The 17,383-nt window shown below is 35.2% G+C and overlaps 1 protein-coding gene across 1 annotated transcript; it reads right to left on the reverse strand.

Moving 5' to 3' along the window:
- Positions 1 to 463: 463 nt before the first annotated feature.
- On the reverse strand, positions 464 to 4,957 carry LOC108545417 (uncharacterized). The gene is made up of 9 exons (XM_017897015.1): positions 4,808 to 4,957; positions 3,908 to 3,988; positions 3,762 to 3,842; positions 3,639 to 3,687; positions 3,476 to 3,566; positions 3,289 to 3,417; positions 2,928 to 3,130; positions 610 to 2,859; positions 464 to 510 (listed from the first exon to the last, which is right to left on the reverse strand). The coding sequence occupies exons 1-9, from the start codon at positions 4,955 to 4,957 to the stop codon at positions 464 to 466; spliced, it is 3,081 nt and encodes a 1,026-aa protein (XP_017752504.1).
- Positions 4,958 to 17,383: the final 12,426 nt, after the last annotated feature.

Genomic DNA, 17,383 nt, shown 5'->3' on the forward strand with positions numbered 1-17,383 from the left:
ATTTTAATATTTGAAATTATACAAAGTAAACGTTGGTATCAAATACTTGAATAATATGCAATTATAACAGAAAATTGACATTAAATTCAGTTTGTACGTAACATACAAAGATTGCAGAACTACTTTTTTATATATTTTATAACAAACACAGTTTTATCAAAACAAAATGTGCTTTAAATAAATTTCCAAAGATAGCTCCTTGCTTATTTATGTAAATCTTGCATTTCTATAAATATATTTAATATATCTGAAAGAAAAAGAAAATATTTAATTAATAATAGTGATTATTAAATTTTTTTTATTAGTTACTTTAAAAATTTCTTTTTAATACTTATTCTCAGTACAATATTCATGAATATCAGATAATATTCATGCAGAAAAATATACTAAATAATTGTACGTACCCCACTGAGATATAATAGAAGAAATGTATCTGAAATACATTTCAAGGAATATAGCAATTTTATTTCTGATAATATATTGCTTGAGTACCTATATAAGCATCTTGTTCTAAAATAAAACATAATTAAAATTAGTAACACAAATTAATTATTTTATTAAGAAATAAATATTTTTGCCGCAAAATTAATTTAAAATATTAAATGTTACCATTATTCGGTCGATAATGAAGTTCCTCCCAATTTACTACACCGTGCCTTGACTTTTTAGTATTATCCATTTTCAAGTTAGTAACAATTGTATCACAATCATTTTCCTTTATTTCTATCACATTGTGTTTCGGAATGTGAATTTCACATGTATTTGGAGAATCTTTGACGCATTGGACTTCCGGTCGATACAAAACTACCTTTCTAGGGCGAGAACATTCTTCAAAAGCAATATTCGAACGAGGTAAATCTTCTTGTTTAACATATACAATTTCATTCTGTTCACATGTTGGTACGAAAATAATTTTCTGCGTAGATTCTTGAGGATACGATACTACACGATAATTAGCATTTGGATTAATTATCTCTACGTTATCGACAGATGCAACGTGTTTATTCTCTTGCATATATATAGGAATTTTCTGAGTTTTGGAATTGTTTTCGTATGCCAAGTACTTAATTGGCTGTTTTTCTAGAATCACTGTATTTTCGATACATTGATTGTCAGTATATTTTATTTGCGATTCTCGACCTTCCATAGGCAAGATCTTCATATTCTGAACGCCTTTTAAAATACCAATATCAGCTATATCTTCTTGACGAGGACGTCTGTTTTGTAACATTCTTGATTTCTCAATTTGAGATATATTATTGTAATGGCATTCTTGCATGTTATTAAAATCTTTACATTGATCGACCATCACATAACAAACATGTGGATCACTATGGCAGTTCTGATTATTTCTACATTTAGACTGTTGTTGAACTTTTCTTACTAATACTTTCTCGCAAACAATTGGCTTCTGGTGCATTTGTATATTTTGTATTTGCGATGCACTTGTTTTTTTAAATTCTTGACCACCATCATTAGAATCCTTACAATTCTGAGAACATTGAAATGTTCTATGAGAATTCACGGGTACTCTCTGACAATTTTTATGTACAGCACACGTATTTTTCTTTGATTTTTCACCTTGCGAAGGAACGTTCTTACGTATAATACAAACATTCGAATTATCCGCTGTTCCATCAGAAATTAAATTATTCAAATATAAACAATGTCCTATGTTCCGCGAATCTTTTTTCGTGAACATCACAGTTTTCTGTACTGGCGGATTTTTCTTGTTCACAAAAATATCATTTACGTGGAGATTTTGTGGTTGCTGTTTGGATTCCACTGGTTGGGAGTAAGAACTTTTCGTAAAATATACTTCATCGTCACATACATTCGGTGATTCCATTACACTGGTTTGAACATTCAAATCTTTCATTTCCCCAGTATCGAATAATGTACTTATAGTATTTGATCTTTGCAGCCTCTTCGAATTTTCATTCAATTTCGTTTTCAGAGATTGGGAAGTAAAAAGAACATTTTGTTTCGGCGCTACGTCGAAAAGCATCTCCCGCGGTTCTTTATTAATATGCATTGGCTCCTGGAATAAATGCAGTCGACTGTTATTATTTGTGACAGCGTTGTTGCATCTTCGCAATATAGCGGGCATGTGTTTTAAATTCTTCATTTTATATTGCTGTAGCATTTTTGAATTTTGTTTTTCCGAGTACTTGTTTGATTCACTGTTTAAGGGTTGTATCTGCTGTCCATGCCGATTCTTGTGTTTTAACATATGTTTCATATCAGTAGGTTCATTTTGAAAATCTGTTTCTCTTGATACGAATAGAAAAGGGTTTTCTTCTTTCATTCTTCCAATTTCATTTGTTTCGAAATGTTTGATAATGCTGTTGTTGCTGTATACAGAAGGTGTAGAATAGTTTACTTCTAAAGAAGTATGGGTATTTACTTCTGTTGAATCGTCCTCACTCGTTATGTTTCTTGCTGCATCGGTAATTTCCGACTCAAGAATGTTCTTTTTTTTGGCATTAGAAGTGTTCAGTAAAGATAAGTCAAATAAAAAATTGGAAGTGTCAATTCCATATTTTTTACAATTCAAGTTAAAATTTGTTTCCGGTATTAAAAGTGAATTTTGTCTTCCTTTCAAATCGTCGTCCTTTCTGTTGCTTTTATGATCAAAATGTCGGTTTGGATTATGAAGAGTCACAGACGTAAGATCCGTATCTTGAGTATATTTAGGAGGGCAATATTCGGTGTTTGGAAGATGATTTTCAACTGAAGTACTTGGCGTATCGCATTCATTCAGAATATTACCACGCTTAATCATGTCCCGTAAAAATTGACTCCGAAATGATTCAGCATAGATGCTTCTTAATTTTTTTTTTACAGTTGTCAGCGGATCTAATGTGAAATAAAATAAAATGAAAACAAAATAATCATGTAAATATAGAAATTGTGAGATAAGTTACCTGTTGTAAAACAGTTTGGAAAATTTTGCCCCTCGAAATTTTCGGAACAAATAATCCTACATAGTTCTTCATATTTACTTAACGCCGAGTTGCGTAAATTTTCAGAATCAATTGTTTTCTTTTTCTCTAGTAGTTTTTGAGGGAACTTGATGCATTCGGGTTTCAGATGTTTTAAGCGTTCTTCCTTTTCGCACCTTTTCTTTCTACAAATATATATATACATTGTAATTATAATTCAATTATCGTTCGTATTAAGTTTGTGAATATCTTTTAGATCGAATTTCAATAACTTTTTTTTAAACTTACATCTTACGCTGTTATATCTTTTGAAAGAATTCAATGAAAATTACCTGAGACTTACCCATCCACTTTACCCAAAACTGGACTTATGTATAGATGATCAGAAGATGGTTGGACATTTTTAATAGTAGTATCGAATAGAATCGAGTCATTTAAAATCTCATTTTTATCATTTTTAATGACGATGGCTCTGTGAAATAAAGGAACATATTTTAGTGTGAGTAAATTTTTATAATGTTTTTACTTACTCTGATTTCGAATCATATCCATCTAAAAGTTTAAGCACATTACTTTGTAGGCGAGCGTTATTTAAATCGTTTAAGGGTAATTTCTTTTGAGCTATAAATAATTATATCGTTTAATTAATTATTTCTAAAAACAAAAAATTCAGTTACTCTTTATGTGACGTACATCTTCGTATTTCTTTGCCTGCTGCACCATTTCTATATATACCGGCTAACTAAAATAATAAATATAATTTAACATGACCATATTAATTTTTTCCTATTTCATATTTTAATTTACGGTACTTACAGGTCTCGGAAGGATTCTATTCGGCGCCTTTTTTGAAGTTCGCGCCTTACCTAATTTCCCATCGATCTTCGTTTCATTATCCTGAAAGAGATTATTATGAGATAATGGACATAAGAATACGTAAAAGTAAATTAATTTTTTGATACATATTCATCTCGTATGTCTGCAAAACGTTGCAAAAGTTTAACGAAACTACTCTGCCAAAATTTGCATGTCACTCGATTCTGCTGAAAAATTGCGCGTACAATATCACGATTTAACAAATTATTATTTGTAAAAATCATTTCTAATAAAATTAAAAATTTTATAATAAATAAATTCTATATATCCAACATACAATAATTCTATAAATTTGCTTGAATTATAAAAAAATAGGAATAAAGGATTTTATTTATTAAACACATAATTCTATAAAATTGCTTGAAGAATTACGAAAGAACGAAAATACAAAATTCTATTTATTAAACATACAATGAAAATGATAATTATTAAAATGTAAATTAAATAAAGAAATTAAATATTAAATTATACAAGTTTCTACATTTTTTACGCTCTAGTCAATACAGAACTAGAAAGAATGAAGTTACTCTGTACTTTATTTATTTTTTACTGTTTATTCTATTCGATATATCGATGTATGTACTTCAGGAGATACGTACACGTATAAATAGCCATAGCTTAAAATCTACCTTCTATTCGATTTTATGACAAAGTGTTAATGGAAATATATTTATTTCTACATGTATTAAATATTATTTCTAGAGTATTTACGAACATTTGTTCTTAAATTCTTGTTCATTGCTTAATATTTATTGCAGAAAATATAGAAATATAGAAGTACCTTACAAAACTTTCAATGACACGTGTCAATCACACAACATAACCAAATTCGTCGTAGAACGTTAAATATGTTCGTATATCAAATTTAATACCATACACTATTCCATTTAGTTTGTAAACGAAAATAAGTCGAATTTTCAATAGGATATATGTGGTATCTACTGTTACAACTTGATAATAATGATCACAGACACGCATATTGATACCTTCTTCGATTTGAATAATCTTCGATGTAGATCTGTCAGATCCCTTTTACGTTTCTTCTTCTTTGTTCGGGTTTTCTGTTCTTTCCGGACAGTTTTTCTTTGTTCATCGATAGACGTGTCACTGGCCACATCACGTGTTACTTTTCCCATTTTAGAATAAGAAAGAAAGCGAATTGCGTTTCGAACGAACGAGATCGACGAACATCTCAATGTTTGTTTATATTTCGTTACCTCGCTTCTTATGATGCCCAAGTATCACTTGTAATGACAATATCGACATACTTTGACTCGGTCTACAGATGATAATGCTATTCTACGATTGACCGAGCGATGTGTAATGTTATCGACTCGGCTAAACATTTCCTATGTATTTCTCTCTGCTTAATTATGTTAATGTAGGTTGGTTATAAGCGGTAGTTATCAGGAATAGGTATTTTATGGTTGGTAACATTGTTGAAAAATATAACGAAATAAATTTGAAATTAATACAAAAAGAAATTTAATATTGAAAAATATAGGACATTTATGTTTAGTCTATGGGTCAGTTTAGACAAGTTTGGATGAACAGGATTAATAAAAAGCATTAGATAAACAAATGAATAGTGAATAGATACAAAAAGTCGAAAGAAAACATTGACCGGGTATTCAGTTTTTTGTTGATACGTGTACTACGCACACGTGTTAATCGACGTATGATATGACGTATAAATTGGACTATTGCGAACAAATAGTGATTTTATAAAATTATTTACATAAAGTTAGTTTGTAAATATATATTTTATTTTACGCTTGTAAAACATTAAAAAAGATTTTTGATTCTAAATTTGCTTATCGTAATATATACGCATACAAATATATCGAAATGTTATACATCGAAATACTACTGATGTCAAATGATATCATATAGGACAATTTCTTTTCCTACTAATAAATTTCAATTATTATAATAAGGCGTAATGTTAGCTTAAATGTTATTGGATACGTAAATAAAACGTTTTTTCCAAGATAAAATATGTTGGAAAGAATTATTTTTATATTTATTTAAATACTCGATTGAACATTTTAGTGAACGCCATATTAGTTCCGTTCGAGTTGAATTCGGAAGTGTACGCGTTATGAAACCGTGTGCTATTTTTTTTTTAATTGCTGATTTTATGTGCGCTGTTATAATTAGTAGTCTCTGTAGTGCAAGTACTAATGTGTTTCAAGGTTTTGGTGATGACAAATTGGTGTATTAGCAACTTATTCGTCAAAGATCCGCATTAAAAAATCAGGGGGTAAGCGGCTTCCATTTCGAATACTGCGTCACATACCACGTATACGTAATTTTAAAAAATTATATTTCTCCACTTATCGTTAAATTTCAATTAAATGAATTTTTTTTATATTGCACATTTCTATAATGTGTATGTATATATAGATATATAGATATACATATATATATACACACACATGCATATCCATACACACACACACACACACACACACATGTATATATTGATTGCTCCAATTATATGTGTGCGTGAGTGTATGTGTATGCTTAGTTGTATGTAGTTCAGTAAAAAACATAGAAAGCCTAAAACGAATTATATTTTAGCTTAAAAAAACTATCATGTAACGGTATCATAATGTAATCATCGCGTGTGTTTTTTTACATACAAGTTGCCTAATGGAAACAACTTCATTCAACATACAATTTTTTGACTCATTAGTTTTGCCTAATTTCATTCTCGTTTAAACAGCACTGATGGTAACTTTGTAGTATATAATATTAACAAATGATATTTGAACTATATCATAAACTTTATCATAAACTATATGTACCATCGAATCGGTTAAAATTGAATAAACCTTTTTATAGAAAACTATATTATCGGCGAGGGATAATATTATCATATTAAGATAAAGTTGTAAAGTTACTTATCTTACGCTTTGAGAGATTTAGAACTTTAATGTCACTTCCGATGTTATCGATTCAGCACAGATTGAGATTATAACGTTAGCAGTGGTTGGAATTACAATTAAATTCAGCTATGAAATTATGAATAATATATAGGATACCTTTATAACCGTAAATGAAATATAGAATTTTATACTTTTGCAATATTAGTTCATCATTAATTTATTTATCTAACTAGTTAATTGGGACGGTAATTCAATATGAAAACGGTTGTATCTATAATTTCATTTGTCAAATTTGATTCATCTCAATTATAGAAACAAATTTTTATTTTCGAATCTGTTACTTCTTTGTCTATAATATCATTTGAGATTCCTAGTAAGAAAATCGGTTGAAACACGAGTGTCACGAGTGAGAGTCATGGTTCGTAGATATAATCTAACGTAAACACGACGGGTCAGGCTCTTGGTTAATTTTCGTCAATGTTTTCCTGTCGACACAAGTTTCAACGCGTTAGTTACGTGTTATTGTTCGCCGCGTTCGGATGAAGTGAATCGGTGCGTGACCGACGTTGCTGTTGACCATGCCGCACGTCATCGTAACTCAAATGGTAAGCCAAGGGGTTATTTACACGAACAGGATATTCTTCATTTACTCTCCGCCAATATTCGTCAACTTGAATCTGTGAATTTGTGAACAAATCTTCTTCAATTATTTATAAACCATCGATACAAATATATGTTTTATATGTAAATTTTATATTAGAAACAAATCAACTTTCGATTTCCTAACCTGCACTGTAGGTAAACGGTATCAGTCGGTAAGTGCACTCTTACCTGCAATCGATTGCACAGTGTTTGAACTTATCCCTGATAGGTGGTGCACATTGCATTCTTTATGCAATCCATACGTTTTCCATTCTACAGAAATCTAATCTTTTTGATTGCATTCAAAGTTGCACGAAAATGTAATACAGTTCAAAATACAAACTTAGAAGCCACAGTTACGACCGAAGAAAAAAAATACTACCTTCTGGAATATATTTCACTAGATTGCTCGCAATAAATTCCAAACTTAAAAAAAAAATTTCATTATTAGATTTCTTTCTTTGTCCAATCGTTAACGAAATTATTTTCTCAATTAATCGGCAAACCTTTCAGCGGAAAATGACTACGGGTTCTATTGGTCATTTCTAGTTCGTGCTGCGCAACTGTTTGTCATGGTCCATCGTATATTTTAAGTCTCACTTTATCGCCTGGCCTCGTAATTACGGTGGAAGTTTACGAGGCCTGTGAGCCAGTCTTAAATCGAAACTTGAATTACACCGCGAAATAACCGTCTTCGATGAAGCCGCAACATTTATTTTTTTTTTTATTTAAATTCCTTTTTTTCTACTCTATGTCAAATAATTTTTCGAATACAATGTGCCTATTTTTACGTCCACAGTGTAGCTTATTTTCCAATTACTTTATAGTCTGTTAAACTTGCATTTAAAATTCGATAATAATTCGTTCATTTTCATTTCACAGCTTGCCATTTCCTGGCAAGGCCTGCAGTTTGAGGGGACAAAAAGGAACCTGGCTGACTATTCATCTTTCGGTGAGTCAAATATTTATGTTACATTGTTGACAAGGCTTTTATTCAGCATTGTTAAATTAAACAATAGGAACTGTAGGACTAATATCGGTGAATATTGGCAATGAAATTTTATTCGTTATTCGATTATAATTTCAATTAAATTTATTTTTCTATTCGAAATTAATGAAAAATTATTATTTGGTTATAATTGGAAGTTAGAATATAATTTTAATATTATATTCTAATATGATAAAAATGATGTAAATGGAAGTTGAAATAATACATTCAAATTTTTCTAATGTAAAATGCATCTCTTTGAATTTTATTTATTTTATAGTTATTCTGTTATTTACTTTTTTAATTTCTGGATTATGGATCCTAATTTTTTAATTTTGTTTATTTTTATATTCTATTTCCTGCCATTTTTATCATATATACCATATATCACAATTATTGAAAGGGGTGATATTTCAATTAAATTAAAATTGAATTAGTATAAAGAAAAATTTTATTATATCCCCTTTAATTGAAAATTTCGAATAACGAATAAAGTATTTGTATTATTATAGAGATATTTATATATTATATAGAGTTATTTGTTATTTCAAAGAGTTTTTATTTAGTATTGTTCTTAGGTATAATTAAATGATCATTACCATTAAACAATTTTCCAGAAATTATAAATCCTATTTCTGGTAAAAGGATTTATAGTATCTTTTTTTATTTTTACATCTCCATACATTTTATGTTTATATTATAGCACTATACATGTAAAAGATTGCAGTAAAATTAGATAAGTTGATATTATTGCGTTCAGTTGATATTTTATTTTCAATGGTAGTATAACAAATTAATCGTTTCCACTTAAAATTTGAAATTTCCAATCGAAGTATTTCCTCAAACGAGACTTCATTTTCTCAATAATTATTTCGAAAATTCACAATTGTTTTGAAACAAATTATTTTCCATTATTCGTGTCTTTTACTAAATTAAAAATTTTCATTTTCGACTGTAACATCTCAAAAAAAAGGAAAAGTCGGACTTCATTTTTCAAACAATTACCTCGCAAGTTCATGTATTTCTTAAAACAAATTACTTTCCATTATTCGTGCTTTTTAGTAGATTAAAAATTTTCATTTTCGACTGTAACATTTTCTAAAGAAGGAAAGATCGGTCTTCATTTTCCCAATAATTATTTCTAAAATTTACATTTGTTTTCAAACAAATTACTATCCATTATTCGTGTTTTTCAGAGAATTAAAATTTTTCATTTCTAACTGTAACATTTTTTTAAGAATTTTCCAAATAATTACCTCGAAAATTCACATGTTTCTGGAAACAAATTATTTTCTGTTATTCGTGCTTTTTCAGTGAATTAAAAATTTTCATTTTCAACTGTAACATTTACTTAGAAAGAAAAGGAAAGATCGGACTTCATTTTCCCTATAATTACCTCGAAAATTTGCATGTTTGTTAAAACAAATTGTTCTTCATTTTTCGTGCTTTTTGTCAAATAGAACATTTCCATCCTCAAGAATAAGATTATCCGAAAGAAACGGAAGAAAGATAAATCATTTTAATCATAGAGCGATTAGAAAGCACAGCTAACCAAGTGTTGGGCCGATTTCTACGAACAATCACGAAAGTATGGAACAATGGCCCATAAAAATCAGCACGAAATACCAAACAGTTTCCCAGAACGAAATCCCGCAACGAGTCGCACGGACACATCCATCCCGTTGATTAGCACATAACGCGGGGCCCGATGGCTATCGCTGCGAGGTTGACTAATTGCAAGGCCGATTTTCAACGCGAGAACTTCGACGCGGCGGCGCATTGTCGCTCGGGGCTGGAAATTTGTTAGAATCGGTGTATCCGTATATCTAATTAAACACGGAGAAAGAGAGAGGCACTCTCTATAGATCGCGAGAGTCCTCCGGCTAGGTAAGAGGCTTTGAAGGAGACTCGAGGAAGGACACGGCTTCGCCCTAATGAATGAGAACGTTGTATAGCCCCGAGACTATACCGCTTCAAACGACCGTGTATTTTGAGGTTAGAACACCTTCAGCTCTGTTTCGCTGTTGCACACCGAGAACGCGTTACGTTTCTTCGCTGTCCTCGTGGAAGACACGTTGAACCTGCTTCTTTTCACGAGCGTTGCGTTGACCCTTGCCGACTCTCGTAAACGTCCGTATTCCAAGGAAATTTATGGCACCGTGCCTCCAACGCTCGTACGTGTAACGCTCTCGCAACTCCTGCATCGAGATTTCGTATATGAATCGTTTATTTTCAAAATGGTGCAAATCCATCTTCTGTTTCTGTTTCTGCTTCGAGAAAATTAAGGGTTAGCGTATTTGTCAATTAAAAGATATAGGTTAATTACGTTAGGTTAGGTTAAGTTAGGTTAGGTGGCAATGCTACTAATTTATCAATATGTAATTTGATTATATAAGTTTCCTTTAGGCGATTTTAACAAAAATAATGTATATTTGCGCACTGCAAATGAACTTACACCTATTTCAAAATAAACGGTTCATATATTTCGTGCATTCGGCAATCTCGCTTAAGGCTGGTTCTCATGTGCCACGCTTCTCTTTCCACGTTTTTCGCCTCATTTTTATATCCCGAATCGATACCGTGGTTATCACGTTGTCCGTGGATAAATTAAATATTCGAGGTTATGTGCAGAAATTTTGTTAAGGGCGTGTTTTTATGATCCAACTATGAAAAAAATAGTTATTTTCTTTTTTGCAGTTTCTCAAAGTATATGCTTCCGAAAATGTTCGTGTAAAAGAATTTGCTCGAATTCGTAAAATTAGCGAAGTTATAGATGTTTAAAATGCGGATTATAGATACTGTACAACGGGTAAGGAAAACTTCAAACTCGTTTTTCTCGAAACCGTATTTGTCGAACTGTCTGACGGGATATCTCGCGTTTTAATTGACTGATTGATTCGAAATTTGGAGGAGATATTCATCGGATGTGCTTTTATCACGTGAACCACGAATTTCAAACTTTGATGCTTTTTTCTATTTTTGTTTACCTCTCAAAGAACGAGAACACGAGGGAAATCGATATTTAAATTTCAAAATGCTGCCACTTTTTTAATTTTCGAAATTTCGTTGTTTTGGTGGTTCACGCTATAGCCGTATTCGTACTAATTAAGATTCTCCTTAGTTTTTTTGTTTCGGATAATCAGTTGACCCGGAATCGCGTCAAACATTCGAGCCCATTTTTAAAAACTCGATTTACCTAAGACTATATAATTTCCATGATTTTCCATAATTTCGTTAAAAAAAAAAATTCGAAATATTCTTCAAGCATCAATAAATTCGCTTACGAAAACTGCATATCAAAACATACCATAGCTTCCTTGGAAAAAGATTCCAAAGAGGTGGATTTTTATTGGCCGGATTACAAGAATAACTTAATCCAATTCTCATATTTCTCGCTGTCTTATATTAGAACACGTGTCTCTGAACTGAAATCGGTTTAAAAACGAGGCCCGTTCGACTAGAGCGAATACTTCTTTATTTACAACGTTATATGTTGACAAATGTTCGAGTGACGTTTGAAAAGTGAGTTTCACTTGGACTAAAAATAATGCAGTCGTATATTCGGGGCGTTATTCAGGAGGAATTCCACGAATCGTGCTGCGTTACTTTTATCGGGGCGAATATACGAAGAAACACAGTGGACTTCGAGGAAACGAATTTCATTCACGCGGATTAAATCATCGGCGGACGAAAATCAATGCTGAAGACGTTTTTCAGGCACTGCGTGCTCGGATAGGAAGGCGAAAAGGACATAGTAGGCGGAGGAAGGAAGAGAGAAGCACGCAGCGAAGGAGAGGGCGAGAGAGAGAGAGAGAGAGAGAGAGAGAGAGAGAGAAAAAGAGAGAACGCACGCAATGGGGGTTTATGTAACTCGGGCATTAGTGACTGTGACGTCACGACGCCGCGATGCGATGCAACGGTTGCACACGGTCGATAGTGCAGTCAACTACTGCATTATACGCAGTCGACCACACGGATCCATGAATTACGTACATTCTAGATTGTCCACCGCTTGAAAATCTCCTGCTTCGCCGTAACAGCCCATCGATCCGACATAACCTCGCAATCCTTCTCTCCCGTCGCACGGTGCAGCGAAAATGTAAATTAGACGCTCGTGCGAAATAAATTTAACTTTCTTTAATTATTATTATTTTCTCTTAGGCACGGCTGAATTTTGGGCCTGTTTCTCTGTACGGCAGAGTTCAACGAGAATTACGCGCAAATGATACGGCACTGCAACGTACGACGGACAATGCTGTTCTAAATAATTATAAGGACACGGATCGGCATGTTAAAGAGAGCATCTGGTATATTAAGAGCAAATGGTATATTTATTTAAATGAAGAGCAACAATTAATACCTGACACTGGCGTATCGAAAACAAAGACTGTATATTTTGTCTGTATATTGTTAACACTGTTATAAAACGCTGTGAAGGCAGAAAAGTGTGAAACGAAACACGTGAAAACGGTCATTTAATTTAAATTGCGAGCGAGGGAGCCACCATAGTGGCGCGTAGTGCCTGAGAGGTTAGGAAAAGGAAGTCCGCTAAACAAAATTCCCTAGACTAGTCTAGGAAATTGATATCGGAATTCTCTTCGATTTTTCTGCCGATTAATACGATTTCGCGATCGTGGAACTGTACCGCGGGGTGACTGTAGGGATAGTTCGGCTATTTATAGTCACCGACTCGTATGGTCACTTCCCTTCCTTCCGGGCATTAGAGGTTATAGGTCTTCGAGAAACAGTTCGAAGAATTCTCCAGTTTCATCTTCGGAACTGCAGGGGAAAGAAGGGCTATAGAATGGGGAATTTAGCGTACCGAATGAGACATCTCGTGTCCCCAGTTACACGCATACCCTAATTCCACCCCACCAGTTACGTAACAAGCGTTCCATTGGGGTAGGGGCCCTTAAAATTCCCACAGAATCCCTTCAAAAGCAGCCGTGAACCGGGACTTTCGTTAAAGCTCGGAGGATACACGAGCACTGATTATCTCTAAGAGACTTATGTATATTTATCGTACGATCGAGTTGCAAACTTTTTCAGTCGCGACAACTGGGAAATTCCATTTAAAAAACAAAATCCCTAGGAGGAGATTTAAAACGAGACTCCGATGTCCTTTGTTCCTCGAACTACAGCTAACGGGTTAATTCACGGGTTACTCCGATTATACAAGTATCTGCAGGGCCGCCATCTTGGAAATATCAATGGAGACTAATGGAGAATAATTTGTACTTTAGAAAAATCCGAGTCTAAATACTGGCAGTTAGAGGCAACGAATATCTCTCACCGCTAAATTGCGGAGCAGCCTGTCCTGAAACTTGAACTTGATCGACAGTGGCTCGGTGCTGACAGCTCGCTGTTCATTTAACGCTTCCTCTGCGCTTCGTGGAAGGTTACAGAAGGCGCGAGCAATTATTAAAAACCCAGCGACCGGCGAATCCCTCGTCAATCAGCTCGACAAAACGCAGCGAACGGCTAGGAAGGAGGAAACGCCGTCCGCGATGAGAATGTATCAATCAGCGCAATTTAACTCGCCAGCGACGGCGGAAGGGAAAACGGGCGGGGAAGGGCGGGAGGGAGGGTAAAATAGAGACAAAGCTGCAATAAAACGAGGACGGAGCAGTAGGAAATAAAGGCAAGAGACGATACGGTGGCAGAGCGAGCGAGAGGATAGAGGAATGAATGCAGCGACAAAGAGGGCAGCAGATCAAGAGAGACTATTGGAAGGATGAAGAAGGAGGGAGTAGGAAACGGTGGAGGATAGAGACAGACGCGGAATCCGTGGGATCAGGGGAAGGTTCGAAGGAATAGCGGCGCGGCGCTGCGGAGAGTGGGACAGAGGAGTGGGAGTGGGGGCCGATGCAGAATCTCTGTGGGACCAAGATCAAGAGAAGGGACGAGGATGGCTGCATGCGATATCGGGACCGAGTGGAAGAAGGAGGACGAGGATCAGGGAGGAGCAGGAGATGCAAATGCAAAATTCGCTGGACGAAGGGGGACGTAGGGGAGGGAGAATGGGAGGGAGAGCAGAAAATAGAATGAATATAGGAAAGAAACAGGGACGGAGAGCGCGGGAGCGAAAGAGAGGAGGAGAGAGGAGAGAAACCGGAGGCCTTGAACTGCTGCGGCGGTCGGCATTGCAACTTTCCGCTCTATAGTTCTCTCCGTCGCTCCTAGGCCTCTCTCTTCAGACCATTTCCCTCTCCTCGAGCGCGTTGCTCGCGAGCCATCTTTCTTCGATCGACCGAACGAACGGTTCTCCGTCTCGTTTCTCTGCCTCTATTTACATCGTTCCCCTGAAAGTCTCCGTGGCTCGATGGTAATAATTATTTCTTTCGTTGGCTGCGTGCACTCGCTGCCGGGGACCGGAAGTCTTATCGATCCCGCGTTTCGGCGCCCGATAAAGCTCATTCCGCCGAGTCCCGCTCCGTCCACGGAGATTGCTTTCAATGTAGGGCTAATTGAGGGACTCGGAGGGAAAGTGGTACAAGTGGCAAAAACTTTAACCTCTTCAGGGACAAATTTATTAAGGTCAAAAGGAGATAATTACGCTTTATCTTTCAGTCGTATTCATTAAATATATATCTGCGTGTATTAAATGAGTCAGATGATAATGGAAGATAGTCCGGAACGTCATATTTCTGGCTGTTATATCTTTCTGTTTTCTTCGAATCGCGTTCTACGCTAAACGAAACTTCGCTGCTTGCACACGTGCACCGCAGTCCCCGAAGAGGTTAATCCTTATCGATTGAAATTGGTAATTTCGTCGTGATCCAGAGAGAAAAATTAGCATATGGACACGTGGGGTTCTTTTTACACCGGGAATTAAATATCTAAGATGGTAGGATACAAAGTAACTAGGGAGAACGCGGCAAGCGTGATCAAAATGGCGTCTAATCCGGGATTTCGGTATTAACCTGTTAAGTTGATACAAAAATAAGTTCCGAAACAAATTTGCACGCAGTACGTAAATATATAAATTATAATATATCAAAAATCGTACTGTATATAAGGATCTAGGGACATTCTAAGTTCACTGTGCTAGGGAATTTCTTTTGGTAATACGCATATACTTAAACATGTCTTATGGAATATTTATTTGAAAAGTTCGTGAACGTTAACTAGATGTAGAAAACATTTCTGAATAAACACAGTGTGGGTTGCATGTATATACGTATGCAAGAACGTGAGCGCGCGCCAGCCATCGAGATCCGCCACCTTGAACTTTTATCACGTGCACGAACAGAGACGCGATAATAAGAGGCCGGGATTGTTGTTTGCATAAGCGAACGCGTAATCGAATACCAGGAAACAATGCTTCGCGTGCGAAAATCGTGTTTCTGAGTCAACGATCGGGACCTCGGGTTTCTTGCACTCGATTTTACGCCCTCGAGAATCCGTGGAGCTACTCGGACAGAAATAATCCGGCCGACACCGGATACTTTTTTGTTAAGTTCGCTGTGCGCCGTTGCAAAACGCTTTCTCGCGAAACCGTGGAATATTTTCAATCTTTTTTTTTCCTCCATTTCTCTCCTCTTTTTCACTCATCGAAAAGCGACGCGTATCGACACGTAGATCGGATGAAGTCACGTCGTCGTTACACAGACCTACAATCCTTCGCGCTACAAAATGGCGGAAAGACGTCTCCAAAGCATCCGAATCCCCGAGTTAGAGTTTAAGGAAACGTTTGGGAACATCGCGGTCTAGGGAATTGTGCGCGGGACAGAATTTAGTTACTAGGAAAAACCTAGTTCCCAGGGAAAACTTAGTCACTAAGAAAATTCTAATTCGTAGGAAAAACCTAGTTTTTAGGAAATCCTAGTTACTAGAAAAATCCTAGTTCCCAAGAAAAACCTAGTTACTAGAAAAATCCTGGTTCCTAGGGAAAACCTAATTATTAGGAAAAAACCTAGTTACTAGGAAAATCCTAGTTCCTAAGAAAAACCTACTTTCTATAAAAATCCTAGTTCCTAGGAAAGACCTAGTTATTAGGAAAATCCTAGTTACTAGGAAAATTCTAATTACTAGGAACAGCGTTTGTATCTGACAAATGGAAGATGGTATTACGATAATTGAGATGATCGTTGACATAAGTTAGTTGGTAATTTGGGTGTCGGATATGTTGGGAAGTAAAGTCCCTAGGGAAGCTCGCGCATCGTTAACCTTGCTTCGGCAAAGAGCGAGAGCGAGTTTTTGGCGAGTTCAGCGAACACTGTGCCTGAAACAACAGCCGAGAGATTCATTAGCACGAACTGAACAAAGAATGTGGAGTGAGTCAAAAGAGAAACACTCGTCCTACGGTGATGTACGAGGTTTCTTGGAGTTTGTTGTGACCGTGATCGCGCCGCGATTTCGCGACCGGCGGATTACTGCAATCCTTTCTATTGTTGGCTCGTTATCAGGAAGTTTTGCCAAAGACCGCGTTGTAATATTTCCGTCGGGCCTATCTCTCGATAGGAACAATCGAAATGAGTCAGATAGCCTCTGTCTACGGCGGAGTATTTCAAGTTCAAGTTGGAATTAGAATATCTAACCTCGCAAAGGGGTTGACCTGATCGAGGTCACGACTATTAAAGCGAGACTATGCACCGATGTTCGTAGCGTTTCGTAAGAGGTTGAGGAAAGAAGTATCGATTATTGGCTGAACTTTCACATTGTTTTCTAGTTTCTTCTTTTTTCCACGTCTTTAATATCGTAACAATATCTCTGAACGAAGGAGGGAATTTAATCTGGAGGTGATTTAGGTCGAACCCGTGACTAAATAAGTTTAACTTGGGTATGATTCACATTTATCCTAGGTTCGTTGCAATTCCATTCGAAATTCGATTTTTAGACAAATTTCTTTAGACTCGCAGTTAGACTGGTGGAGTTAATTATTTTGAGGTTAGGTCTACGCGCCAACTATCATGTATTTTGAATTTCACGAGGAGAATTATAGGAACTGTTTACATTTAAATAAAAATAATTCCTACGAATATTATAAACCTTATATAAATATCATATAATTTATAAGTCAATAGTGTATAATTATGTTA

Source organism: Eufriesea mexicana, unplaced genomic scaffold (genome assembly GCF_001483705.2).
Source record: "Eufriesea mexicana isolate 0111107269 unplaced genomic scaffold, ASM148370v2 scaffold440, whole genome shotgun sequence".
Classification (NCBI taxonomy): Eukaryota; Metazoa; Arthropoda; class Insecta; order Hymenoptera; family Apidae; genus Eufriesea; species Eufriesea mexicana.

Excerpts from the sequence above, each read along its gene's own strand:
- LOC108545417 (XM_017897015.1), bottom strand. The coding sequence starts at position 4,957 with ATGGGAAAAGTAACACGTGATGTGGCCAGTGACACGTCTATCGATGAA. Across the intron at positions 3,843-3,907 it reads CAGACATACGAGATGAATAT|GATAATGAAACGAAGATCGA; the intron begins GTATCAAAAAAT and ends AATCTCTTTCAG. Across the intron at positions 3,418-3,475 it reads GGATATGATTCGAAATCAGA|AGCCATCGTCATTAAAAATG; the intron begins GTAAGTAAAAAC and ends TTTATTTCACAG.